The sequence below is a fragment of the Pteronotus mesoamericanus genome, unplaced genomic scaffold, assembly GCF_021234165.1.
Source record: "Pteronotus mesoamericanus isolate MK-2021 breed Mesoamerican mustached bat unplaced genomic scaffold, CSHL_Meso_final contig_116, whole genome shotgun sequence".
NCBI classification, from domain to species: Eukaryota; Metazoa; Chordata; class Mammalia; order Chiroptera; family Mormoopidae; genus Pteronotus; species Pteronotus mesoamericanus.
This window is the reverse complement of record NW_026555027.1, coordinates 1,250,576-1,278,343: the sequence shown is the minus strand read 5'-3', so window position 1 is coordinate 1,278,343 and position 27,768 is coordinate 1,250,576. Positions and strand designations below refer to the sequence as shown.

Here is a 27,768-nt window from a genome sequence, read left to right as displayed (position 1 = left end):
GGGTCAGGGGCTGGAGCCCACGCCTTCAGGCCCCACGACCACGTGGGCTCCGGAGGTGCACGCTGACAGGGGTCTGGGTTTGCCCCGTGGCCCTGCGGTGCCCTGGGGGCCCGGGGGCCCTGAGAGGCGGGACGTGTTTCTGAGCCTCCGTGTACTCGGTGTGCACGCGCAGCGTTCACGAGCGCCTCGGGAGCGGCTTCGCGGGAGAAGACAGAACAAGGCCGTGAATCTGCTCGGACCTGCTGCCGCGGACGGGTCAGGTAACCCGGTGGGGGCGCGGGGGCGCGGGGCGCACGGGGCTGAGGGGCTGGTCTGTTTTCTAGGGAGAAAGCAGCAGCTTTTACACCTGCTCCCATTAGTTGGCGTATCCATCGCAGTCAGTCACCTGCTGAGCCGTCTCCTTGTTTGTGGTGCAGGTTGCGCTCCGCTGTTCTGCACCTGCGTGTGTGGCGTGGAGCCGGTAACCATGCCAGCACGCTTCCAGTTCGGTTTTCCTTTCGGAGTTGTAACAAACTTGGAGGAAGGTTGTCAATACAAGAGAAAGGGTTTGATTGTCCCCGAGTCATTTGAGAGTGAATTGGTATTTGCCGCAGACACGAGCGTTTTCCTGTGAACGAGGACACTTCTGCGCGACCCGCCGCCCCGTCACCGGGCGCGGGATCCGGATGTGACCTGACACCTTGCTGCCCGCGCCCGTCCGGCTCTGTCCCTGTCCTCAGGCCCCCAAGGACGGGCCCTTGGCAGGGCGCAGACGGCCCCACTGGAGTCTGGGCTGTGTGCAGACTGCGCTGGCCAGGACGCGTCCTCCGTCTCAGCCTCACAGCCTGGACGCTGGGGAGGAGCACACGCCCGCTCTTGTCCGGTGTCCCTCCGTCAGGTTCCTCGGGATGCTCCCTTGGGGTCGGAGCCTGTGGAGGGCGGCCCAGCCCGGCTCTGGCCCCACCCTGGCCCCGCCCTGGCCCAGCCGTTTGGGTGACGTCCACTCAGCCCGGCCTCTTGGCTGAGACTGTCTGCCGGGCGTCCCTGCTGGGAGGGCCTGTCCCCTTTGCGGCTGGTCGGTGTTTTATGGAGAGAGGCTGAAGTCACGTAGACCCCTGTTCCTCATCAGACTTTGGGCGCGCGCGCGCACACACACACACGTGTACACACACGTACACACACGTGCACGCACATGCGTGCTGGTCTCCTGTGTAGTCAACGGGCCGCGGTGTTGGTAGCCGTCCTTACGTTGTTACCCAGGTCCTCTCTGGTGTGGCCTGGGTGGGGGGTCCTTCAGGCTGGCTTGCCTGTCCGCACTGGTGTGTCCCCCCTTCCTCCGTCCTCCCGGACCCTCTGCACCCTCTGCTCCCCTCTGGGGCGCTGGCCTCCCCGCCCCCTCGCCCTCCCTGGGCTCTGGCACCCCCATGCCAGGCCACCGCTATGGGCCACCGGGCTTTCTGGACGTTTATTTCATGGTTGTCTTGGGTCCCGATGCCAGGGGCTTCTCTGGGAAGGTTTTGGGGGAGAAGTGGCTTGTTCCGCACGTGCTGCTGGCATGCGCCCCGCCGGCGCCCTCTTACTCGGACTCTGAAGAGACTTGGGCGAGGGCGGCCCGTTCCAACCCGAGCTGGGGTCGTCCTGGCACTTCTCTCCCCACTGCTGAGCACGTGTGCCCCCTGAAGGCAGGGCGCTGGGGGGAGGGGCGAGGCAGGGGGACCGGACCAGCTCCGCCCTCCACTGCCTCCCCGCCCCTCCCCCCCGCCCCCCCACGCACCCCCAGCTCCTGCCGGGGAGCCTCCTGCCACTCAGCTTTTGAAGCAGGCGCTCACTCGTTCCCACTCATTTTCCTGTGTGTTTTATTACACTTTGCCACTCTAAAAATAATCAATGACAATTCTTGGCTCCAAATTTAAGTTTTAAAAATTGTTTGTAGATGGATGGTTTTAAAAAAGCAATATTCTACTGAAGCGATAACCTTAACAAACACTTCATTTGCACATCCTTGTTAAGCAAAATATTTAAACTTTACACCATTTATTTTATAAATATAACCCTCCCTCCCTCCCTCCCTCCCGCTCTCATGCACCCCAGCGCGTGGAAGGAAACCTACCTGAAACGGGAGCTGGGTAGGTTCTGAAATTCCGAAGATGTCAGGCTTTATCACGCCTGCTGCCGGGACCCTCCGAGGCAGACCTGAGCCTGAGGGCGCCACGCCCCCGTCGAGAAAGCTGCCCCGCCCGGCGGGTTCGGGGGCGCGGGACCCTGGCCGGAGGCTGGCAGGGTGCATTCCTAACGACAGGCTCCCCCATGGCTCCTCGGAACCGAGAGCGTTTGAAAACTCAGCACGGGGGCTGGTGTGCCCTGGGGCCTTTGGACCCTTCGCTCTGGGGACTGTCTTCCTTTCTTTCCCTCTTCGCTCTTTTCCTCCGTTTCCCTCCCCTCTGAGTGCTGCTGTCCTTCGCGGCCGCTGACCACGGCCCCCCTTCCGGTGCTAACAGAGGGGCCGCCTCGATGCCGACCTCGGGTTTCTGAGGAAGTCGGCGCGAGAGCGCCTCTGCCCGGCGGGCAGACCTGCGGCTTTCGGGGGCGGAGACCCTACCTCCCGCGGCCCCACCCGGCACCGGCCCCTCCTTTCGCTGCTTTGGCCGGCGGCGGGGGCGGGGGGGACACGTCGGGCAGCGTTTCATACGGATTCACCCTAACACTTGCGTTGGCTTCACCCTAGTCACTTTCTCCTCGGGGAGGTTTTTCTTTTCCCCCTTAAGGCCTTTTTCTCGTTTTAAGAATCACAAATCATTTTGATGCCCATGATTGCAAAGGCCAGTGCCGCTCTGTGACCCCGCGGGTTTAGGGGCCGGGCGGGTCTAGCAGGACAGTGGGTTAGGGTCGCTGACCTCTCGGCCCCGTGTCGAACAGCCGTGCCTTGGTTCTGTGGACGGCGGGGACGGCCAGCCGCCCCAGAGGCCACTCCTGCCTGCGCCCCTTTCTGTGCTCCGCAGGGGCGAGGGCTGGTTTGGTGCCGGGTCCTGACTGTATGCCTTGGCGCAGAGCAGCGGCGTCTAGAGGCGGGGGGGCGTCCAGCCCGGGCGCCCCTTCTGTCCTCCTTCCCGCTGTGTTCGCCCGGCTCTTACACGGCCCTGGCTGCCCAGCCCGGGCGCTCGCCTGCTGTCCCAGAAGGACATCCTGCCTGGGCTGACGGGCCGCCCCGGCCTCCCCCCGGCCGGGGCGCTGGGCACATCGTGCCCGCACGTTATTGAGGCCATCGTCCGGGCCGGCCGACGAAGCGCGGTTCCCTCGTGGGACCTCGCTCGCCAGACGAGCTCCCGGTGGGCCCGCGTGTCGCGGTGCAGGCCCGTCCCCGCTGCCGCCGCGTCCGTGCGCCCCGGGGGCCGCCTGCTCTGCGCCTGGTGCGGTGCCTGCTTTTCGGAGTCTGCTTAGCAGCTGGCGCACGACGGGCCCCCCGGCCATGAGAGAGCAGGTATTCGGTTTTTCTCGCGCCAGACCGTGACTTTGCAACCGAAATATTACAGAATGGGTATGTGAGCAAGTCTGTACTTGAGTATGTTTATAGTCAGTTAATCTTATTTGCGTTGTACATGTCTGAAAGGTTTGGGGTGATAAGCAACGTATTGCTGTTGGCAGTATTTGTTATCTTTAGTCAACACAGTTACTTACGTTTAGAAGATGAATTTTCTGTGCCTTTAATTTTGGGTGACAACAGTGTTTTCCAAAAACTTGCAGAGACACAAGCGAGCGGGGGTCGGGCCCCAGCCGTCTGTCTGCGCGGCCGGGGGCTGCGGGGCTGCCGCACCCCTCCGTCCTGGGGACCCCGCACGCCGTGCTACCTGCTGCGCTTTCCTGTTCCCTGGGAGGGGCTCCGGGAGCTTTAATTGTCAGGAAGGCGATGTCGTAAGTGTAGGCACTGAGCTCACGGAGCAGTTTTTCACTTGTTCATTTTCTGAAAACTTCTGATTATGCTACGAGAGCCTGGAGATTATGATTCTAACCCATATCTGGGCGCAACGAGAGGGTGCCCTTCTTTATTTTTCAGGCTACCCTTCATTGCCCCGCTGTGGTGCCGACAGTGGACGGTGTGGTTTCTAGAGGGTTCTTCCCTTTGCTCCCCCCTCCCCGCCCCGTATGCCGACGGGGAGCCGAGTTCTCCGCTGTGGCCCGACGTCCTACAGTGCCGCTGGGGTTGGAGCGGCTGAGGCACCGCTCCCGCACCCCTCTGCCTCCGAGGCGCCCCTTCCCCACATGGGGCGCTCAGGGCCCGGCTGAGTGTGAGGCCCGCCTTGCCTGGGAACAGATCTGATTTCGCCTGATGCCGTTGGTGCCTCACGGTTGCACAAGACCTGCTCATTATCTTTTCAGATTTCATTTGGAGATTAATAACGAACCCTCCAGGGCTTTTCCCATTGTGTCAAGTTCAAACAAAAGGCGCTGACAAACTCCCATTATAAATCAACCCTATGAAACAAACAAACAGCACAAGCCCCAGCAGGAAGGAGCGGCCCCGCGGCCCCCCCACAGCGCCTCCGAGCGCCGGGCTGGGTTTCCCTTCCGCCTGAAAGGGCCTGAAGAGGGGGTGTCTGACTGAGCCCTGGAGGGGACGCGGGGTCTTTCTGAGAGTGCACGCGCCGCGCAACACAGTGTTTCTGAGCAATTGATTCATTGCCCAGCCGCAGAGCTTTACGGATGCCCTGTGCTAAAAACAACAGAACGGCCCGCCCGGGATTAGAAAATTTGGTTTGTGGTGGCTGATGTTTTTAATTAGCGGGAAGGAACTGCTGATGAGATGTATTAAATGCCAAATCTAAATTGTTGGTGTATAAAATCACCTGTGAAACCTGTGCCCTTTGACACCCTGCGCCTCCCTCCTCCGGTGTTTAATTAACGCAGAGCAGTATCTTTGTTACTTTCTCTGACTCACTCGGACCAGGGCTTGTGAAAGCGGTTTGGCCGGGGGCACGTCGCCTCTGCCGTTTTCTCACACGCCCGCCCCCCGCTCCGGAGCGGGCGGACGGGTCTGCGGGGCCCCTGTCCGCACGGAGCACCTTGAGAGCGCGCGCTCCTGGAGTCAGGACGGGGTGGGGGTGTGGAGGCGGGGCCTTCGGGGTGAGCGGGGCGGGGCCAACGCGCCGCGCCCCCTCTGCACGCAGCAGCCGAAGGGGCCCCCGCGGCCCCGACAGGGGCGCGGCCTCGTTTCTTCTCGTGTCAGGATTTGAAACAGGAGGCACGTGCGTCGCGACACCTGCACGTTGCCTTTTCATCGTGTGGACGATTTATGCACAGGCAGGAGCTTTAGAATTTTGTTTCACCACTTGTTCTGTCTCAAAACGGTGACTCGATGAGCTGCGCTTCTGGGGGAAATCCTCTGTAACCTTTGGGATGAAAAACACCCATTTCTAAGTTAACCCGCCCCCAATCTGAAATGACGTTCTTATTTATTTCAATAAAGCCCTTTGAAGGTGGGTTTTTTTTTTTGAATGAATATTCTCTTCCCTGCCATGATTTTATAGTAAAATTATTTTCACACACCCCTCGTTTACCCCTCACAATTAGAAATGTTTCCTTTCCCAGGATTTCAGCAGCATTCTGCTTATAGATTAAATAAGATACCAAAGTGATCACCGTTTTCCCTGAATAATCATAAAATTAAGCTTAAAAATTCATAGTGAAATCAAACTACTGTCTTAGTCTATTGTGTATATTTTAAAAATCTACACATATTTTTTACCTTTGCCCTGTTGAGAGCATAGATTTCACTGTAAGCGTGTCGGCCTCCTGCACACGTGTTTGGCGTGAGGAATTTCATTAATTCTCCACAGCCCCTGAGCTCGCCTTGAGAGCCCCGGGTCTGGGGCCCTGATACTGGGGCTTTGCGGGTCCCCCTCCTTTGTGCTTCCCTCCCTGCCCCCTGGAGATACCTAGCACCCGTTAAGGAGCCCCCCGCCTTCCCCGGGCAGCGCCCCCGTGTGGGGCCTTGAGCCACGCCGTCCCGGGAAGGGGCCCAGCGCACGGTGGGATGGAGCGGCATTGCGTTGACTTGGCCTTGAATTCTGGAGGCGGTTGGGAGCCGCAGGGATGCGCCGTCCGGGCCTCACTGACCTTTGTGGAAGACGGAGCCGAGCCTGGGACGGCAGGTGGCAGCCAGGTCCCAGGCGCGGGGGCCCGGAGCAGGAGGAGCAGGACAGGCAGGTGGCCCGGGGCCAGCTCCCTCCGCCTGCCCGCTTGCGCCCTCTCCCCCCGCCCCCCTCCCTCTCATCGAACGCTTTTGGGAAGGGGCACGTGTAGGGCTTGGGAGGACCATGTTTCCACCCACCTGCCGGCCTCAGCAGGCTGGGAGGGGCCGCCGGCCCAGTGGGACGCGTGACTCAGGAGCCCGCGTGGGAGGCTGTTGAGCAACCGCCCTGACCCTCCTCCGTTGGGGCCGGCTCCCACTCCCCACCGCAGGCCCAGCTGCACCGGAGTGGAGGCCCCCCACCCCCCCGGCCTCCACCGGGCGCTGGCAGTCTGGGCAGGGCGGGAGAGAGCGGTAATCGTGGGTCTAAGGCGAGAGCAGGAATGTCGCCACGGGGAAGCCTAATACCCAGGACTCGATGCTCTGTGTCTGTGCAGGGTTGAGGGAGGCAGCTCGGGGTGGGGGGTGTGTGTGTGTGTGTGTTACAGTCTGCAAGTGTGATTTGATGCTGTTTCCTGTACTGAAGTAAGAGAGCCGCAGCTCGCGTTGGCTGCGGGAGACGCGGCTCGGAGGGGTGTGGTTGTCTGGAAATACAGGGCAAAGGTGACACCGTGGAAGTCAGGCCACTGTCCTCAGTGACCCCTGAACCTCGGCTTCCCAGGACCCCCGTGTCACCCCCTTTCCGAGCTCGAACAGGGCGGGCCTGTGGGCGTGTCAAGCCCCAGCTGGATGTCGTGTTGTGAACGCTCTGTGGGGGATGGTTTTATTCGTGGTGCCCCTTTGGGCCACACGGATGCCGTGCCGGGTGCTGGACAGAGTCCTGGGGCGTGTGAGGTTGCTTTTCTGTGGCCGCTTTGCGAGGCTGCGGTGCCCAGTTTGGTCCAACAGCAGTTCAGATATTGCAGCAGGAGACTTTTTTCAATGTGATTAGCATGTAAGCCAGAACAGTGACTGAGGCAGGTGCCCTCCATCCTGCGGGTGGGCCTTACCCAGTCACCTGAAGGCCCTCGGATCGAAGGCGCCTACAGGTGCTTGAGGCAGTTCCTTAAAATATCCATTCATCCATCCACCCATCCACCCACCCACCCATTTATCCACCCATCCATCCACTGTTCCACCCATCTATCCATCTACCTACCCATCCCCCATCCATCCACCCACCCTACCCATCTACTGTCCATCCATCCATCCATCCTTCACCCATCCATCTATTCATTCACCCGCCCACCCGCCCACCCTATCGGTCCTGTGTCTCTGGAGAACCCTAATGCGGGGCATGCGCCTTGTGATCCTGCCAGAGAGGACACGGATGAAGGCAAGTTTTCAAGTAATTGATAACTATGATAATCAGAGGGAAAAAATGATAAAATCCTGGAAAAGTAGAGATTTTCAAAGCTTTCCAACCAAACTCTCCACCATAAAGAGAGAATTAATCTCTACCACCCATGTGTTGTTTATTGGGGGGGGGGGGCATTTCATCTTAGAAAATAACATGCGTTAAAATTTTTGTTCCCCTGCTCTCGCTAAACTCCTGAGTAAATCTGTGAGTAAAACGGACTTTTCAGAGACGTTCCTTGACCCCCACGGCCTCTGCGCACCTGCCGGGGTGTCCGTGCGTCCCTTGGCCAGCGGGGTCGGCGCGGCGGCGTTCTCGAAGGACGCCGAGTGCATGCCGAGGGCGCACCGGTTTGGCTCTGCGGCGCTGGGGGTGCTGAGTGGTCCGGGCGGGAGAGAGGAGGGTCAGCCGTGGGGCGGGGGCACAGAGACCTGGCTGAGAAGGGACAGGACAGACAGAGCAGGGACTTCAGGAACCTTGACAGAAGGGAAGAACGAAGGAAAGCAATGGGCACTCGTGAGCCCAGACAAAAAGCCAAAGAAGAGCGTCCCCACGCGCATGGCCGCCTCAGCGAGTCCCCAGCACCCCGCTGCAAGGCGGGCGACTTCCTGTGTGTGGGGGGGAGAGTGGTCCGGCGGGGGCTCCCGGTGGGCGCGGGGTCTTGGGGCTCAATGCAGAGGCGGCGATGCGCACGCTGTTTCCGGTGGGGACGCTCAGGCCGGTTGTGTTGAATGGGGATCCCGCTGGCGGCCCGGACAGGAGCGTCCTGGCTCGTTCTCGGAGGCCGCGCAGTGCGCTGCTCTGGCTTCGTGTGTGGTCCCACAGATAGTACTTGGCAACGGAAGTCAAGCTTTTTAAGCAAGTTGCTGTCATATGAGAAACAGATTGGCCTTGTGAGTTTACAGACGGGTCATCTGCCTGGGGGCTTTGATGTAGCCGTTTCCCAAATGTTCCCCTGACTCCCTGGGACGTCTTCCCGTCCAAAGAGGCTGCTTATCCTCCAAGGACTTCGGGGAGGGGCTCAGGGCTTCGCTGGATTTGTTTTCTTTTACTTTAGAAAAGCCAGTCTGCAACTCTTTCGTGTGCTTTTTACTTCTCTCCCGGTTTGTTCTTCTACTGGGGTGAACGCCAGTGCTTATTCATCCATAGAAGGACCCTCCAGCGGCCGCGACGTGACGTGAGAATCGCTGTTGCATCATCAGGCGCTCCCGGGCCCCCTCGCTGGAGTCTGAGTTTGCTGTGAGGGGAACGCCCCCGCCCCCTGTCCCCCTGCTGGGAGAATCTCGGGGCGGCTCCCGTTAGGGTGCGTGCGGGTTCTGACTTAAGCCAGCTAAAGGAACATGGGCCTCTTTCGAAGTGTAGGGAGCATAGAAACTTCTGGGCCGTCCTCTTAATTTTAAGGAGAATGGCGGTCAGAAAGGGTGGCTGGAGACGCCGTGGCTCGTCTGCGTCTTTCCTGCCGTCTCTGTCCCCACTGCCGCATGGCCGCTTTCACCTTCGCTCCATGGTCTCTGTCACAAGCTGAGTGTCACCGAGAGCGTCCTGCTTCTGGGCAGCGGCCTTCGCCCCCTTTCCCTGCTCGCGGGAAGGCGAGTGGCCGTCCAGAGAGCCCGTGTCGGGGCGGCCCAGGCACAGGGTGATGCGCCCGGTCGCCTCCCTGTCGTTGGTCAGCCTTGCAGCCCACGATCCCCCTCAAAGGCGTGCACCGCAGGTGGGAGCCAGCCGCGGAGTGGCCGCCCCGCGGACCTGGGGAGCTTCGGGGGCGGGACTCCACCCTGACCCACGTTCTAACTCCGTGGCCCCAAACCGGAGGCGTCTGGCCTCCACTTCTGGGTTCAGGTACCGGCGCGGCTCAGCGCCCTTATCCTCAGGGGTGTTCGCTCTGTCAGCAAAGTGCCGTGGAGGCGACGTTCTCAGGTTTTTTGTTTTCAGATTCTTTGATTGCAGGGTGGAGCTGGACGGTATTTGTGTCTCCATTTTGATGTCCTTCCCGATGGAAGCTTCCACCGTGGGAGGGTTTCCCTCCCTGCCCCGCTCCCTCGGCTGGCGCGGCCCTGCCTGCGGTCCTCTGTGCTCAGGCGTGTGCGGCGCGGACGCCACATTCCTGGTCAGGTACCTGCAAGTGGGTCCGGCCTCCCAGGGATACATTTTTTGACACAAAAAGTGTCCCATTTGCCTACATGGTGGAAGGTGTCATTGTCACCTTTGGTCTCATCAGTTACCAGACTAGAAACTCGGTGGCGTCTCCTCTTCCGTTTCTCCTTCTCTTGTTGCTCCTCCCATTCGTGGCCACTACGTCCTGGCGTCCCTGCCTGCCTGCCTTGTTCCTGCAGGGCTCTCCCTGTCCAGGTGAGGCCACCGTGGCCACTGGCACTGCCTGGCCGCTTGGTTGCAGTAGGTTCCTCTCTGGTACCCAGGGAGTGGGGGGACGTGTTTGATGGAGTGACTGCCCACCAGCTGTGTCGCACACCCCGCAGGCACAACGCTAGCCAGGTCCTGGGAGTAGCTCCGCGGCCCAGCCTGTCCTGGTACCACCCTGCCTCCCCATCCCCCTGGCTCCCTCCGGGACCGGAACCCTCGGGACCAGGCTCCTCAGTGCTGCGCTGCGGCTGCTCTGGGTCACGGGCCCTGCTCGCGCCTGACCCTCCCTCCTCCGCGTTGTCACGCTCCCCAGTCCCCGTCCTTTCCCGGCCTCGCACACTGAGCCAGACCCTGCTGACCCTCAGGACACGGCCAACTCCACTTCCGGGTGGGGCCAGCCAGTGCTTCCCACGCTGTCAGCGCTGCCAGGCCCCCTGTGTGTGTGGCCCTTTCCAGAGCGGGCCGGGGTCCCGCCTCCTCAGGCTGTGAGCGTCGGCAGGGAGCACGCCTCGTCCTCGTCCTCGTCCTCGTCCTCGTCCCAGACACGCTGCCGGTGCGCGATCAGTGCTGGCTGCGTTGGACTGAATCGGTAACAATCTGTGCAATTCTTGTGCGGAGACTCTGGTTTACCGAAGCCATCCACAGGCAGGGAGGTACTCCTTTAGAAATTAAAAAAGAATTTTTTATTTGACTGCAAAGTGGAAGGTTCTTCGCCGCACTGAAAGTTTTTACTTCGTCTTCGATTAAAATCTTAGGCTCGCACCCACACAGGTCTCGGGGTGGGGGGTCAGCAGCCCCTCCCCGATGGCAGCCGTCTCCCCGCTGTTGGGCGTGACCCTGGACTTCTGGTTGTTGGGTTAGGCCGCCGATCCCCATGCACGCACTTGGCATGTCCGCCGCCCCTGCCTCTCTGTCCTCGGCACCGGGGTGGCCGAAGTCCCTCTCTAACTGTGTCTCTTGGAGACCCCCCGCCTCCCACCTCCGCCACCACTGGTCCCACTGGCTGGCAGGGTGCCCAGGTGGACGGAGTTGGCCCCCGGGGGGCGAGTCGTTGGGACGGACCCCCGGCTCGGAGAGGAGCCCCGAGTAGGCTCGGTGCCCCAGGCCGGCGACCTGCCCAGAGGCGGCGTTTCCTCGGCCCTCTGGGCCGCGGGCAGTCCTGCCGTGTGCGGACACGTGCTGCCGCCACAGCGGCAGCGAGGGTGCGGGCCTCGCCCCGGGCCCTGCTCGACTCACGGGGGCCGCCGGCCCTGTGTGGGACAGGCAGCTCTGGGCCCGGGGACGGAATCGCTCTGCTTTCCGGTGAGCAAAGTGGGCTCCTTGACCCCCTGACTGGACTCAGGGCTGAGGGCCTTGCCTCTTGACCTCCCGGTGTGACGGCAGGCGAACGAGAGGCAGGCGGTAGGGCTGGAGGCCATCGGGGAAACCGCAGGCACTGGGCGGGCCTGGAGGTGCTTCGGAGGCGGCGGCAGCCGCTGAGTCCGGGCGCCCCTGACCTTACGACGCCTGTCATCCGGAATGCGTGCCCAAGGCCACACCCTTCAGAATGAAGGCCCGTCTCCATGCTGTCTCCGGGCTGAACCTGAGGCTTGGAAAGCCCGAGAGTCTCAGCCAGATGCCCCTCGGTGACCCTCCCCTCGGCCCTGGTGTCTTGGAAAGTGACTTCCCGCTCTTCTGGGTGGGGCAGGTGCCTGCAGCCGCCCTGGGAGGGGCAGGCAGGCCCGCCCCCGGGAACAAGCCTGGGCGGCTCCGTTTGGGGAAGACGTGGCTGAACTAGGTGACTATTTTGAAATCTCTTCTAAGCTAAGGCATTGACGAGCCTTTCAGAAGATGACTCTGGTGTGTGAGTGAAGAAGTCTAGCCCTGTGTTTCCCAGGAGGTACGGGAGCACCTTCTGCCACGGGCCATCCCCACAGTCCTTTCCCGGTCCCTGGTCACTGGGCTCCCAGGGGACCGACTGCCTGGGAAGGTGAGCCACACGGTGGCGAACTAGGGGAGGAGACGGATTTCAGCCTCCGGGGCTCCCTGCCGTCAGCTCCCCTCCGTTTGCCTTGGGCACCAGGTGGTTCATTCTGTCTAGGAGGACGTGGGCGCAGAGGCGGGGCATTTCTCCGGGGGCCCCAGCTTGCCAGCGCGCCCTGGGGAGCTGGCCGGAGCTGGGCCCTCGCCTGGCGTGCCCGCTGCTCCTGGACTGTGGGCGGGGTTCCCACACGCTCGGAGTGCCCCAGGGTCCTTAGAAGTTATGTGGTTCTCGTGGTCTCTTCTACAAAAGCTCTTCCTCTGTTTCAGTCAGCGGGGGCTCCATGGAGCCCTTCTTAGGGTTGGCTGTGGGGTGCCGGGTGGATTTGGTGGCCAGCTGGGCAGCACAGCCCCTGGAACGCAGTGGGGATGGGGTCCTCGCGGAGAGGGGCCCCTTGTCGGAGCTGCCTGCCACGGTGGTTTGTCAGTGTCGACGTGGAGTCGCTGGCCGGACAGGAAACACTAATGATCCAGGGGCATTTAGCGGAGTCATCTGGCTTGAAGCCATGAGCGCGTGCCAGCCAGACGGTGCGCCCTCCATGAATGGGGGGGTCTGCCCGCGTTGGCCCGGAACCTGTTACTTCACGTTGAAATGCACCGGCTTCCCTCCGATGAAATTTGGTGACGTCGGCCCCAGCCAAACCTGCTGGGTAAGTGTTGCCAAAGAGCTGCAGTTCCGGGGGGGGGGGGGGGGCGGCGCCGTTTCAGCAGGAAGTACCGGCGGAGAGCCCCTTAAAAACCGCCTCCCTAAGCCCCTTGAGGTGCGCGTGGGCGCTCGAGGGGCCGCCTTGCTGAAGCCGGGGGCAGCCTGTGGACTGGGGGGCTTCCGGGTGCTGTTGTTTGGCGGGCTGGGCGTCTGTTTTCACCTGCCCTGAAACTGTGGCTGGGCCACCACCACGTCATCCGTGGGGCGTGGACCGGGAATCGGGGGCCCACACCATCGCTCATGCACCTGAGGACGTGACTCTTCGCTGGGAATCCTGGGCCGCCTCCGTGGCCCTGGGCTCACCCCACGGGGAAGGCGGGCACCTCTTCCTCCTGCCGCCTCCGCCGCGGTACAGCCGCCCAGTCGCCGCGGGCGGGGCTGCCACTGTGTGTCCGCGGGGCCCTGCGAGCCGGCTCTGACCCCCGACCCCTGGGACCAGCTCCCCGTGCGGGCACGCAGGGTTCGGGGAGGAGGGGGGGTTCCGGTGCGGGATGCGGCTCGACGCCGTGGCGGCACCGGGCCTACGCGGGAGCTCACAGCTGCCACCTCTCCCAGCGGAGTCGCGGCTGGACAGCTCCCGCCACCACTGCCGCCGCCTCCAGCGCAGGGGCAGGGCTGAGCCGCATGGCCGTCCTTTGCCTTATCCCTCCGCCCTTCGTTTTGTCTTGTCCTTTGGGCCTCACTGCCTTTTCTAGCAGTAATTTTTTCAGTTCCGATCTCCGTTCTTCAATTTAGAGGATGTATCTTTTGAAGTCACCCCTGAGCCTTTGGTTGAATGAAGTTATGGTTAAAAAAATAAGGGAAGAAAATGACTGATGAATTTTCGTTCACCTTAATTTTTGGAGTTCTAGTTAAAACATTCCAAGGCCCAGACTCATCCATCCATCCATCCAATACTGATTTTTGGACTATGGATGGACACTAAAAACTAAATTCTTTTGGTGCTTATTACATATAAAATAAATATTCAGGGTTCCGACTTGTTCAGGATTTTCATCCAAGTCTTAGGTGTGATTCCCCCCTCCCCCAAAGGCTCAGGGGGGTGATTCCCACGGACTCATTAATCCCAGGACACTCGGTGGCGGCGCGCCACCACGACAGCGTAAGTGGGGACGTTTCGGTAGCGCTTCAGCTTATCTGTCGCATAACAGCCTTTCCAGGTTAAGTGGTGGCGGGGGAGGGGAGAGGCCCCCCATTATTGCTGCTGACCTTCCGAGCAGGTAATTCACTTGCCTGGGATGGTGGGGGGTAGGACGTGATAGAACCGGGTGCCTGACCTTGGGCATTTTGAGGGCACATACAGTATCATTTTCTCTAAATACTGCGATTCCAGGAACTTGTAGGACCGCGAATGGCAGGTGCCCTTGACCGTGGCTTTGAGGGCGAGGAGGAGGGTCCGTGTCTGGCGGGCCTGAGAAGGGGCCTGGGTTTGCTGCCACGGCTGTGGCTTTCCCGATGGTTGCTGCGTTCTTGTCTCCCGTGGGGCTGAGGGGCTGGAGTGCTGGGGGCACGCGTCCAAATACTCTTCCCTGTGACACCGGTGACTCGTCGCTTCCCCCTGAAGCCGCAGATGTGCATTGAGGCTGAGTCAGGGAACAAAGAAACTGGGTTCCACCGGCGTCCATGCGCTGGGTCATCTTAACGAAGTGCAGGCGGGCCGACTGGGGCGGAGGGCGTGGGGGCCCACGAACGGGGCTGAACGGAGCGGGTCTCGTCTTCCGGCTCAGCCACGGACCCCTGCTGTCCCACCTCACGTGTAAGGTGCAGCTCGGGACGCAGCCCCCCTTTCGGCGAGTTGGCATCACGGTTCAGGGAGCCCTGCAACCACAGCGCCCAGGGCGGACTCTCTGCGGTTTACAAATGTGAAATCGGGGGAAACATCAGACGATGTTTGTGGAGGGCACCCCCTGGCGTCGCCCCGAGCCTGTCCTGTGACGGCGGTCGCGCAGCAGCCCGTGGTGTGGGGACGGCCGCAGTTCCTGTGCCGAGGCGGGGAACCGACCCCAGTGTGTACCTCAGATATTGCGCGCAGCAGGGTGGGGCCGAGGCTGGGCCCTGAGTGAGGCAGGGCGCCCAGCAAGCGCTGGACGCTGTGCGGGTGTGTGTGGCTGCCTCCCGCTGGCACTGACTCCTAGGTGTCCCTCGCAGAGAGCCGGGGTCCTGGTCGTCCCCCGGTTGCCGTGACCTGTGGTCCCCAGGCGCAGCGAGTGAGTTACTCATTGGCACGTCGCAGCCTCCGCAGTCCAGCCGACGGCCGGACAGGTGTGGGTCACCGCGGGTCTGTGCCACAGCCAGGTCACAGGTAGACGATGTCTTCCCACCAAAATCAGACAAAAAGTGTATGAAACAGACATAGCTGCGCCCTCTGGCGTGTTTACTGATGGTGGCGCGTGGCGTGCGCCCCTCCCATAGAGCTTCCGGGTCAGGGGCTCCGAGCGCATGGGCGCAGGAAGCAGTTCCAGTAGAGCGGACGGGGTGACTAGAGTGTGTGCTGTCAGCCTCCGCGCGGCAGGTACGAGTAGGGGATCGGCCCTGTGGGCGACAGGTCGCCGACGTCAGGGCCCGTCGGTGTGAACGGGCTGTTGCTCTCTCACTTCCGCCCTGGACAGTTCGGGGGCCGTTTTGGAAACGTGGAAACGTGCAGAGTGTGGCGCACAGAGGATGAGCAGGGAGAGGGAGCGGGCCGGGCAGCGGCGGGGGACCACGGACCGGGTGGGTGTTTGGGGGCGAACACGCGCGCTGCCGCGAAGTCACACTTCTCCCGCATGCGTGACTCGCCACCTTCCCGGCTGACGGGCACGTTTCCCAAGACAAGAACAGTGACTGAGCTGATTGTTCCATTATCTGAAGAGGTGCGCGCATGCGCTGTTCCTGTGATGTGACCCTCCAGAAGCAGACCCGTCTCTCGCGCCCCTGGGCCCACTGTCTGTCACCACAAGCGCTGTCCAGCCCGACGCCCTCGCGTCTGTGTCCTTGCTCAGTGCAGGCAGATTCTCAGAGGGCTGGCCTACAAAATAAAGGCCATCAAAACTGCTTGTATGTGGACTGATCCTGGCCACTTCGTTTTCTGGGTCAAGTTACAGCTTGGCTATTTTACCTGCATTCTTTCCTGTGCACCTTCCTCTCCTCCGTTCCCTCTGGACTCGGTGCGCGGCACTGTGAGAGCTCACGTGCCGTGTGCAAGCCCCAGTATTTCATTTGGTCTCCTGTTTTACTGCTTTTCAGTATTTTCCGCCACTTCTGTTGTCGATACAGCTGTGCTTTAGAGGAATGGAGTCTCCTTTCTCTTGTTTTGTTTGTTGAGACCTTCTGAAGATTAAGACGAGCCGTGCAAATCTTTTCATAGTGACCTGTTTCTGTTACCCAATCCCTTCGTTTGAACCTATGCCTATAGATTAACTTAGGTTGTAGGGATGCCTGTTGCTGTAGAGGTAGATAGGCCTGTACCTGTTCATTTACCTGGTTATGCGTGTCGTTTCCTGCCTATAGCTAAAGCTTGCACTGTCTGATGGTGGTGGCAGCATCACACCCAAAGTGGGGGTTGGGGCGCAGATGACGCTGTGGCTTCCTCGTGCTGGCTGACCATTTCATTTCCTGTGCTCTCCAGGTTTCTGGCGCCTTCCTGTCCACGCAGGTGAGACCGCTCAGGTGACACCGATGGCTGCCCCAAGGAGCAGATGCTGAAACACGCCCCAGCCCGGTGCTGCTCCTCCTGACACCACTTCCCACCCAGGATCTAAATGCCACAGCGCTCTTGGGGCAAGGTGGGCTGGGACCCGCTGTCGCCTTGGAAGGTACGTGGTGTGGGCACACCTGTGCCCATCCTACGAACTAATGGAAAGGAGTCAGAGGGCGTGGGTTGGGCCTGTTTTTAATGTCATGGAATTGCTGTGTTGTATGTAGCTTGTGGGAAAAAGATTTTGGAATCATTTCTTTGGATTAAGGTTACACCCACTTAACAATTCAAAAGCATTAGCGTTAAAACTTAAAACAAGAAAACGAAAATGCAGGTACCTGTGAAATCTTTTTTTCCCCTGTGAATTGCCCTCAGGATCTTTTACATTGATCCCTAAGCTTTACCGTCTTTACATGGGATTATGTCTGAAAAGGGAAACCTGGCTTCAAAACCTCGCTTCGCAATGATGATGTCTTTTGTTTCTGGTTTGGGCAATCTTTAAAAAGCAAAGTAAATACAGTCAACATAATAATCATTCTAAATCAAAGCTCATCTTTATTTGTTGCACAACTTTCCTGTTTAGTCTCTTGTGTGTGTGTGTGTGTGGGGGGGTGCCTTGGCAGAACGCTGTCCATGGGTTTGTAAAGATTTAGCACAAACTTTCAGAACTTCATCTCAGTTTAATCTTAGCTCTTGTTTCCTTGTCTTCAGGCCCAGCCTCCAGGAGGGAAAAAACAGGCTCGAAACCAAGACCTCCCACTGGAGTCTAATTTTAAATTTGCAATCTGTTGTCTTGTGATTTTCGTTTCAAATTTAACTCTGAAATAAATACATCTCATTCTTTCTCCTGCAGTTTCAGAGGTCTGTCTTCAAGTAAGAGAAGGGTAATCATCATGTTTATTTTAATAAGTTTTTAAATACCTCTGGGGAGTGAAAACATTTTATTAATAATTATAACGTATAGACACCATTAGGAGCCGTCCGCTGGGATTGCAGGACACCCTTGGCAACGGCAGGGCGGCTGCTTCATGGTGAACACCGTTCGTGGGGCCGCCTGGGCCCCCGTCAGCCCTGCTGCCTTATGCTGTGCAGTGGCCCTGCCACTGGGCAGCTGCGCCGTGGGCCTCCCTGAGAGAGCGGCTGTGCTGAGGCTCGGCCTGTGGAGGTGGGCAAGACGCAGTCCCGGCTGGCGGGGGGTCGTGACAGGACGGCAGGGGGTGTGTGTGAAGTGCGACAGGCGCCCGCCCCGCCTCAGGCAGTTTCCCTGCGCCCGCTGTGCTCGGGGGCCGCGCTGCCCTGCAGCCGTCAGCGCCGTGCCCGCACCTTGCCCTCCTCAGTGACCTGAAAACCCCGCGACCTGAGACGTGTGAACGTTTTATGTATTCTTCCTTAACATGAATTACAGGTTCAGTGTAGAAACATCAGAAAAATACAAAAAATATGTCACCGTGAAAATGATTTCTCACTTTATCCAGAATAGTTACATTTAAAGTTTTTACGTGGGTCTATCGTGTGTATTTAGGTGAACTATCATTAACATTCTTTTATTTTTGACACTACTACAGATGTCCCCATGCCCCCCCGACCCCCATTAATACACTTACAGAAGATTTTAATCTGCCCATAACCAGCATTTTGGAGGCCCGCGTCACAATTCAGTTTTTGCTTCCTGACTGAATGCATCTTTGCCCTGGAGACTTCCTGACAGTGAAATGACGTTTGGATGGGCTGACCCCGGGGCTGGGCTCTGAGGACGGGTGCTCTCCTGCGGCCCGGCGAGCGGAGGGGCATGCTCTGTCTTCCGGGCTGTGTGCCCGCCAGTCTCGCCTAGGGAATCAGGCCTCTGAAACCCTAAAAACAGGACTAGACTCCCCTTCGTCCTGGACATGATGAGCTGTTTGTAGTGTTACTTGTTCCTCTGAGCAGGCTGGGGTCGCAGTAGTGTTTTCCTTGGCTCTTCTGCTCCAAAACCCTGAACAAGGGTGGTTTCTGTAATATGAAGTGGAGCGTTTTGCAGGTACTTCTGAGAAAACCTCACAGCAGCGTGATTACCAGATGCAGCTTACATGACACACTGTGGATCACAGAGGTTCTACCTGTCTTTTCTGTGTTCTCCGCTTGTGTGGATAACTGATGTTCATAATGATCTTATATGGGAGATGAAGCACTTAAGGTTTTCTCATATTTCAAGAGTGTTAACTGTTACTCAGCAAGCACAGTTACAATAGCAGCTTGAAAAGTCTTTGATGGTTCCAACATCTGTGGGGCTGGGCCACTGTGGGGCTGGCATCGATTGGTTGCCTTTCCCCTTGAGAGCAGGTAGATTTTCTCGGTTCTTTGGAAGTCATCACAGGCGTTTTAAGTATGGCGTTGGAAGTGCGTGGGTCCTGTTGAAATCTGGTGGAGAATGATGGTTTTTCTTTGTTGCTGCTTCAGCAGCCTGTCAGCCTGGTTGGGATCAGATCGCCAGCTCCATCCGACCTCCATAGGCGGCAGCTCACAGGCCAGTTCCCTTTTCAAAGCCTTTGCTCTTCTGCTTTGGGCGTTTGTTACACAGCTGCCACCTGGGCGTTGGTTTGGGGTGTGGTTGTGGTTTATGGCACAACTCAGTTTTCAAAGCCTTCGCTGTCTCGCGTTGGGTTAGCCCCAGGCATGCACACCTAAGTGGTAAGCCCAGGACTTCAGTGGATCAGACTTGGCTTTTGGCACTTTGCGTCTCCAGCTTTTTCTCCTGAGACTTCCCGTAGCTTCCCGCAGCTTTTTTCCTGAGACTCCCCTGTGGGGGCCACTGTGCTGGGTTGCTTTGGGCAGAACGACAGGGCATGTCTTGGGAGCTGTTGCTCCCTGTGCTGCAGCTGCCCTGGGTGCTCACGCTCCATGCAAGGCTGGAAGAAAAACGAGAATAAAAACAGAAATGGGAAACCCACTCTTGTAGGAGTACCTTCTTCAGGTTTCAACTCCCTCCCATGGCCTGCCTTTGCTGACCTCCGAGTTCCCAGGTAGCTGCTGCCGTGCAGTCCAGAGCGTTCAGTTTGTCGGCGGGGAAGCGTTGGCCATAGCGTCTTGCTCCTCTTGGCTGGCGCCTGGCGTGCGCCATTCAGTTTTGCCCCTACTTTGGGCAGTCGGTCCACTCTGTCTCCCTAACCACCCTGTGGACCATCGGTCCATATTTGCTCTGCGTTTCCTGATAACATCAGGCTACGTGATGCCTGACATACGCTCTTTTATTGCCTGCTTTGTTGAAATTATATTAGACAGTTTTAGATGCTTTTCAGCTATAAAAGGGGATTAAAAATAATCATTTCGAAGAATCCTCATGTAACTATAGCACTCTAATTAGTTAAGGCTTTGCTTATTTTCACTGACCCATTAGAAATAATTTTAGATTTACGGGAAATCACACACAGGAGGTATGCCTGTCGCCTAGTTTCCCACGATGGCGGCGTCTCAATTAATTACAGTGAACTTCTGACGCCAGGGGGCTGTCATTTTTCCAGCGCGTGTGTACGGTTTTACAGGTAAGGCGCAGCCGGTCAGCCACTCCACAAGAGCTGCCCCCGAGAAGCGACCATGCACTTACCTGGTGCGCCGGCCATGACAGCGCTGCCCGTTCTTTCTGGCGAAGACCCCTCAGACGCCCTGATCCCTCCCGCCGCGTGTTTAGCGTGGTGGGTTTACAGGACGCTGCCGTGATCGCTGGGAAAGCGGCGCTCGCCCCTTTCGAGGGGAGGTCGCGGTGTTGGGTCACCCCCGCGGTGGCCTTCTCTCCGGCCCCGAGCACCTTTTGACTTTCTGACCCTGCGCTGCTTTCAGACGACCCCTGGTCAGGACACCGTGTCGCCCTGCCCCCGTTTTCCTGGACTGTCCAGGCGAGCAGGTCTGCGCGCTCTGCCTGACCGTCGGGGCGATGTCCTCTGACCCGGGACCCCTCGCCCCGCCCGCCTGGACAGCGTCCGCGGAGGAGGACGGTGGGTCGGGGGCCGGCAGCTGGGACAAGCAGGACAGGAGTGAGGCCTCGCCCTCGGCCCAGCTGACGGGGTGTGGGGGCGCACCGCGGGCGGGGCTGCCGGACCCGCGATGCGTGCACGGTTGGGGCAGGGGCCCGCGCCAGCCCTGGCGCCGCGCGTGGAGGAGCCGGCCTGGGAGGACAGGACGCGTGTCTTCTCGGGTTCCCGTCTCAGGGACATTCGCGTCTAGACTGATTGCTGTTGTGTGAAGTTTGACATCCTGCCTGGAAGTTTGTCACATCGTCCTTTCATTCTGTTGTTTCCCGGGTGCCGGCCGCCCTTCAGGTTGTGCCGTAGGCGCCGCGGGTCCGGCCGCGGACACGGGAGCCGCGTGCGCTGCCCTCCTGCCGTGCGGGTCCCTGAGGCCAGAGGCTGGAGAAGAGCCAAGAGGAGCCGGTGATGACGTCCCTGGTGAAGGCCGTGACACGTGCCAAGGAGGGACAACCAAGAAGGGGGCGGGAAGCGTGCAGCTCCTTTGGACAGAGACGCCAGGAGAGGCCTGCAAGGGGCTGAGGTCCGCAGGGCCGGAGGCGGTGCGCCCAGCGGAGGGAGAGCGGGCGCAGAGGCTGCCGGGAGGTGTGAGCAGCTGTCTGCCCGCAGCCCCCGCCCCGCCCGGAGGCGCCCGCAGCCTGGCGCGCCCGCAGCCTGGCGCGCCGCCGCTCTACGTGAGGGACGCTCTACGTGAGGGACGCTGAGGCGTGGGCGGGGGTCAACGGGCTGGCTTCTGGTCAGAGGCCGCCCTGTGTTGAGGCCCTTCGTGTCCGTCCCTGGCCCTGTGTTCGCATCGCCACCTGTACGTCCTCGCCTTGACCTTTTCCCTCTGCCCCGCGGCGCTCGGGCGGGACTCAGGGATTCGTCGCGGCGCTTCTGCTTCCGCTTCCGCTTCCGCCTCGACAGAGCACGGCCGCTGGTCGGGTCCTTGTCGTGAGGAGAATGTGCTAGTCTCTCCAGAACGACACAAAGTCAAAGCCACAAAGTTTTTGCCCGGACGTCGCTTTGGGGACGCACGAGGAACACACAGGCTGCTGCCAACGTAAAAAATAAACCAGGTTTCTTTAAAAACTTTTTTTTTCTTGAAATAAAAATAAACGGCGAGGGTCCCATAGGCGAGATCAGGGTGAAACGGGGAGCTGGACGGAGCCGGCCTCCTCGCTTGCATGCGGAGGGGAGGATGACAGCTTCGGTCGCGGCTACCCGGGTCGCCTGGGTGTAGGGGCAGGGGCCGTCCGCAGCAGGGGGCGGGGCTGTCCGCAGCAGGGGCGGGGCCGTCCGCAGCAGGGGCGCGGGTGTCTGGGTTCTGCAGCGGTCGGCTTTCGGTTTCCATGCTGGGCTATTTCAGAGCCCCCAGCAACCCCACAGGGGCCCTCGGGTCTCACTGACTTTTCCGGGAAGGCTCCTTTATTCTCTTTGGAATCCTCACTTGAGGATGTGTTTATTGATTTGAGAGAGAGGAAGCGGGTGGGAGATCGATCGCGCCCCGATCAGGGATCGAACCCTCCGCCCTCCGGGGTGCGGGACGATTCTCCAACCACCGGAGCCCGCCCCGGCCAGGACTCAGGAAAGCCTTTAACTTCAGAGGCGCTTCGGCAGTCCCCAGAAACGCCTTTTTCTCAGCGTCAGTGCCTCGGGTTCCTGCCGACGCGGCCCCGGGCGTCCCGGCACCTCTGGGTGGGGACTCAGGAGGGCTGGCCCTGACCCCCCTGTCCTCGCTGTGAAGGTGAAGCCGGCCCCTGCCGGCCCTGGCTGGCCGCAGAGCCTCCGGCTGCGATGACGCGCGCTGTTGGAACCACAGGCCCGGCCCGCGGCGCACAGGGCCCTGTGGTTCTGGAAGGCCGGGCCGTTTCCTTCTGCTGAGGCCTTGAACCCGATTCCTTCTCTGCTGTGGTCAGGCCGGAGCTGCGGGACAGAGGTGGGCCGAGAACAAATCGGTCAGTTGATGTCCACGCGCTGCCGGTGTGCGGCACGGGGGGCGCCCGCCGGTGGGAGGCCGTGGCTTGGCCTTCGACCGGACTGCGCTGCTTTGCCCCTTCGAATGTAACCCTGTGCTGTTCGTCAGGTGGGACCGCTGTGCTGCGCTTGTTACTGTTCATTGGGAAGCCGCAGAGGTGCGCCGCCGCGGCCCGCCCCCGCCCGCCCCCGCGTTCTTAGAACCGCCAGGAGCTGTAGGGGATCTGTCCTGGCCTTCAGGGTTCCTGAGGCGCCTTTCGTTTCACTTAGGAAACACGTGGCCCCCCACTCTCTCAGGGACACAGGGAGCCTCGATTGGTCGCGCGCGGCCCGCTCGTCCCATCCTGTCCCGTCCCCTCCACTCGGGGTTTTACCTTTTTTGCTTCTGAAACACGCCAGCCAGAGAGGCGTGAACTTGTGGCTCTGAGGTGTGCGGGAGACAGTCCATGGGCTGGAAGGTCTCCCTGGGGGTCACGTGATGTGCGACCTGGTGGGAGTATTCCGGCCTCTGCCAGAGTTGCCCCCGAACTGGGTGGGGCATGAGGTGGAGGCCTTCCCGTCCTGTTGCCACAGGTTCTGTTTCAATGAAGACGTGCCTGCGTGGGTTCCGGCAGTGGTCAGGCTGAGCCGCAGGTCAGGCAGCGGTCCCTGGGGGGCCCGGGCCGCGGTGTCTTCTGCTCCACGGGGTGTCAGACTGTCTGGGTGGGTCACTGAGAGTGCGTCCCTCTGCCCTCTGGTGCCCGTCCCTTGTTTGTGTACTGTGTGCCTTTGCCGGCTCAAGTGTCGTGTTTCGAGGGCAGGGCTCTGCCTCCCCCGGCCACTCACCACTGACAGCTTCCCGGCACGGTAGGCGCTCAGTGTCTGTCCTGAGTGAGTCCCCGCGCAGATGGCGGGCGGAGTCGGCTCAGTGACTTGCCCCGCTGCCGTGTCTCTGGCCCCCCTCCTGGTGGGGAGCGCTGAGCGGTGCAGACACCTCGCTGCAGAGCAAGGCGGGCAGGTCGCCCAGGCCGCAAGCTGGGGCTCTGAAGTGTTTTCTCTCCCCACTGTGGGCAGCGGTCACCAGGTCCGTGTGGGACACCGGAAGGGTGCTCAGGAGGGACCTGGCTTCACCCAGTGGCCCCTGAGGGCTGCCTCACATTCGGCAGCACTGCCACGTGAGGCTCCCATGCAGGGCGCTCTAGCCCAGATGCACGTGCGCAGGTTGGATTTGCTCCCAGAACGAAACCCATTAGCCTCTGCTGAGTGGAGCGCAGGGTTTCTCTTTTGTTCTGCCCACGGCCCACCTCCCACCCGAAACCAGGGTTTCCAGAGTGCCGTGGAGTTAAAGGGAAAGGCTGGTTCATTAGGGAGAGTTCGTCGCACTGACGTCTCCCGCAGTTTCACTGTTGGTTGATTTCGAAGTGTAAGGTGGAGTCTGAGTGAAGCAGAAAACCACTGTGGGGCGGGGGGTGATCAAAGATACTTCTCCAATCTTGCTTTCTGAGACGTGTAAGTCCTGCACTGGGCAGATCTGGTGTGGGAGCGGGAGTAGGACTTTAAGTCTGTCACTGAATATGTAGCTGCAGGCGGAAGACAGGCTGCTGCCTGTGAGAGCAGCCGTCTGCAAGCCGGGGGCGGGGGAGGCAGCCACCCTCTGGGCCAAGACAGGTGTGATTCTCTGGTGATCGCACTGATGCCGCTTCACAGCCCCGAGGCGTCATCTCAGGCACTGTAGGTTCCCCCCGGCTCCCCTGTGCAGTCCGAGTACCTGCCGGGTGCCTGCAGGAGGGCGCTCTTACCTGGCAAGCTGGGCACCCTCCCTGTGTGCTGCGCTGTTCTGTCCAACTGTCCTCGGTGACTCAGTTGTCTCTCCTGTTTCTTTCTTTGCTACAGACTGCACGACCATGGGAAACGCAGAAAGCCAGAGCGTAGAGCACGCGTTCTATGGAGAGAAGCGTGCCAGCCTGGGGCGCAAGCACACGTCGCGCTCGCTGCGGCTGTCACACAAGGCCCGGCGGGCCCGGCACGCGTCCTCGGGGAAGGCGGTCCCCCGGAGCTCCGAGGTGAGCACGCGCTCCAGCAGCACTCCCAGCATCCCGCAGTCCCTGGCCGAGAATGGCCTGGAGCCCTTCGCCCAGGAGGGCGCCCTCGAGGGCTTCGGGAGCCCCAGCTGGGTGGACCGAGGGGACATGGGCCTGAGGCCCGTGTCGTACACCGACTCCTCCGTCGCCCCCAGCGTGGACAGCAGCATCGTCCTCGCTGCGGCCTCTGTGCAGAGCGTGCCCGGCTCGGAGGACGGCGGGCTCTACGGGGATGGCACGCCCTGCCTGGCCGAGGGAGGCAGGCGGCAGCACCCCTGCCCCTGCGCCGGGCCCACGTTCCCGGAGACCGCCGGCTTTAAGAAGAAGCGCTCCAAGTCCGCAGACATCTGGAGGGAGGACAGCCTGGAATTCTCTCTCTCCGACCTGAGCCAAGAGCATCTAACAAGCAACGAGGAGATCCTTGGTTCTGCCGAGGGGAAAGACTGCCAGGAGGCCCAGCGGGCGGAGAGCAGGCCTGGTCCACGGCCGTCCAGCGCCGGTCAGCGTGCCAGCTCCCTGAGCGACCTGTGCGCCCCAAAGAGCGCGGGGGCGACGGCCAACGGGGGGCCCCGGAGCAGATGCGCCGGCTACTGTCGGAACTTGGTGGCTGACAGCCCCCGCCTTGCCAACCACAAGATGCCACCGGCAGCTGCTGAAGAGGCCCTTCCCTATAGCAACTACAACACCCTTCCCTGCAGGAAGTCGCACTGCCTCTCAGAAGGTGCCACCAACCCTCAGCTGAGCCACAGCAACAGCATGCAAGGCAGGAGGGCCAAGACGACCCAGGTAACGTGGCTGCAGCTGCTGCTGTAGTGCGGAAACAGCGCGTGGCTTCCGTGGCACGTGGTTGCTCTGCCGCGCTTCCCGCTCTCTGTGGGGTTCCCCCGGTGGTCTGGCGGCTGCCTCACTGGACAGTGATCGAAGGGTGGACACTGAGGACGGAGCAGGCATGGGGGCTGATGGGGCTGCAGGGGAGTAGAGCTGGTGAGTGCACACTGAGAAGCGTCCTCTTCAGCTCCGTTTTCCAGTGCGCCCTGCGGGTCCTCGGCGCCCTTCCCATGTGGCGCTGTGCGTGGGCAGGCAGGCACGGAGCTTTCTTCCTGGGCACCACAGGTGGGAGGGGCCGGTCGGGGGCAGCTTGGAGGAGGAGGGGCCTTGGATGCAGGGTGGGCCCCCGTCGTCGGGCGGCCCCTTGGAAGGTGGCAGGCTCTGCCCTGCCCCGGAGCCAGGTCGCTTTCCTGGGCCTGGCTCGCGGGCCAGCCCTGCCTCCGGAGGGCGGGTCACGAAGGGCAGCTCTCACTCAGCAGCTGAGTCCGTGCTTGACTTCGGGCAGGCCCTGGCCCCCGCTGCTCCTCGGGAAAGGGGGGCGACAGTCTGTCAGTGTGCCTGCTTCGCTCGGGCCTGCGGCATGAGGGGGCGTCGCCGGTCCCGGATTTAGCTGCTGTCCCGCCTGTGGAAGGGGTCCCGCCACCTTTGCAGGTGACGATCGCAGACGTGAGACTGAGGCCAGGTGCAGCCGGCCTGCAGGCCCGGCCCCTTTCTGCCCGCTGTGGCCGAGCTCCGGGAGACGGTCTGCAGGGTGGGGCTTCCGATCAGAAACCCAGAGCGGGCGTGTTTGCCTAGTGGGGCAGGTCAGGTACCAGGTGGCCTGTGCCCATGCTGAGGCTGGCGTGAGGGCAGCAGATGCGCTCTGACCGTGGCCGGGCAGGTTCTCTGGGAAAGGAGGTCTCAGTGTAACGGGTGGGGGCCAGCGCAGAGCCCGGGGAGGGGGAGGAGAGCTCGGCGTGAGACTTTCGGGGTCTGCCCCGCCGCAGGGTTGTTTGTTTTCAAGTTTCGAAATACCAGGTTTTTTATTTTATTCTGCAGTTTTAAATTCTCCTATACAAGTCATTTGGGTATGCAGGTTTTCAAAAATATTCTAGATTCGTTTATTGGAGGAACCAAAATTTATTATCTATTTCTCCAGGTTTGTACAGGTTAAAGAAGGTTATAGATCTGAGCTTCCCCCTTTTTAAAACGTCGCTTTAAACTGGGGTGAAAGCATGCAGGACGGGGCCTCTCGATCTCCCGTGGGGGGCCTCAGCGCCCATACGCTGGGCGGCCGTCCCCACCGGCCGTCCCCGGGGCCGCCCGTCGTGCAGAACTGGACGTCTGTCCTCCCCGAACACCAGCGCCCCGTCCCTCCCGCCCCGGCCCCGCCCGTCTGCTCTCTGTCCCTGGGGACTGCACTCGCCTGTCCCTCATGTACCTGGAGGCGTGTAGCGTTTGCCCTCCTGTGTTCGGTCTGTTTCTCTGGAGGCTCGTCTGTGCTGTGGCCGGGGTCAGAGCCTCCTTCCTTTCGAAGGCTGGAAAACACCTCGTGGTGTGGGCGGGCCGCTTTGTTGTTAACCCGCCCTTCCGCTGGGGGGCGGGGTTTGCTGCCGGTGTCCAGGACAGGCGTCCTGGCTGGACCTCTTCTTGCCTGGGTGACACTGGGCAAGGTTTTGAGTCTCGGGAACTTTAAGTTCTTTATCTGTAAATGGGGATAATAAGGCTTTTCGAGTACACTGAATGCGGTGACACGTGAAGCCCAGTGCCCAGTCCTGTGGGAGCAACTGGTAAGGGAAGCTCTGTTAGCTGTTGTCACGTGGACTTCCACTGGTGGCTGTTACAAGGCTGGCCCTGCTCGGAGGAGCTGGGTGCGAGGCTGGTGGCCAGGCGCGCTGCCTGCGGTTTTGTCCGCCTCTTCTCCGGGGCGTGAGCGGAGTGATGCGAGGGACTGGCCGGCCCCCTGTGGTCCATCCCTCCGGGCGGGAGCGCAGAGCCTGCCTGCCCTCTGTGGGCTCTTCCCGCGTGTCCACCTGACAGGTCGGAGACCGGCGAACAGGTGACCTCCAAAGGGTCGCCTGAGAGGCATGACGGGCTCCGTTTCAGAGACACGGCCGGTTGGCTTTGCAGCACTCCATCTAAGAGGTGGGATTCGGGGAGGCGCGGGCGGAGGCCGTGGATGAGGGGCCTTCCCTGGGACAGCGCTCAGCAAGCTCCTCGTCACCGTGGGACCGGGGAGGGCGCCCGGCTGTGCTCTGGCTCCTCCCTCTGTGTCTCCCGCCCTGGGGACAGCTGGACACCTGTGCCCCCACACGTCCTGTGGATGGGGCTGAGCAAGCCCCCCCCCAGAGGCCGGACCTCCAAGGGCTCTCGTGGGTGCGTGCCTGTTCAAAGTCCTGCTTCCCGGCTTGTCACCCGTTCGTACTGTGAACGTGTGCCAGAGGGCCTACCCGAGGGCAGCCCACTCCCTGTTGCCGCTGGGGCAGCCGACATAGGGCAGAGTGCCTGCCGGCTCCCTGCCCTCGGGGCCCCAGCAGGTCGCCATCCTGTGTCCCTGCAGGCCCTCCCCTGCCAGTGGCAGAGCCTCCGACAGGGCCGACGGGAGGCCCACGTGGGGCGCCGGGCCTGGGGAAGGAGCGGGAGCGTTTCATTTGTGTTGCCTCTGTGGGCTGCAGGAGGCGCTGCA

General features: G+C 60.8%; 1 protein-coding gene across 1 annotated transcript in view; it reads left to right on the top strand.

Annotated features, from left to right (window-relative positions):
* TIAM1 (TIAM Rac1 associated GEF 1) overlaps positions 1-27,768 on the top strand; it is a 228,237-nt gene that overhangs the window by 122,617 nt on the left and 77,852 nt on the right. The window contains exons 4-5 of the mRNA XM_054577830.1: positions 16,193-16,379; positions 24,088-25,061. Of these exons, the coding sequence (XP_054433805.1) occupies positions 24,099-25,061 (963 nt within the window). The 5' untranslated portion in view covers positions 16,193-16,379; positions 24,088-24,098. The remainder of the gene's footprint in view (positions 1-16,192; positions 16,380-24,087; positions 25,062-27,768) is intronic.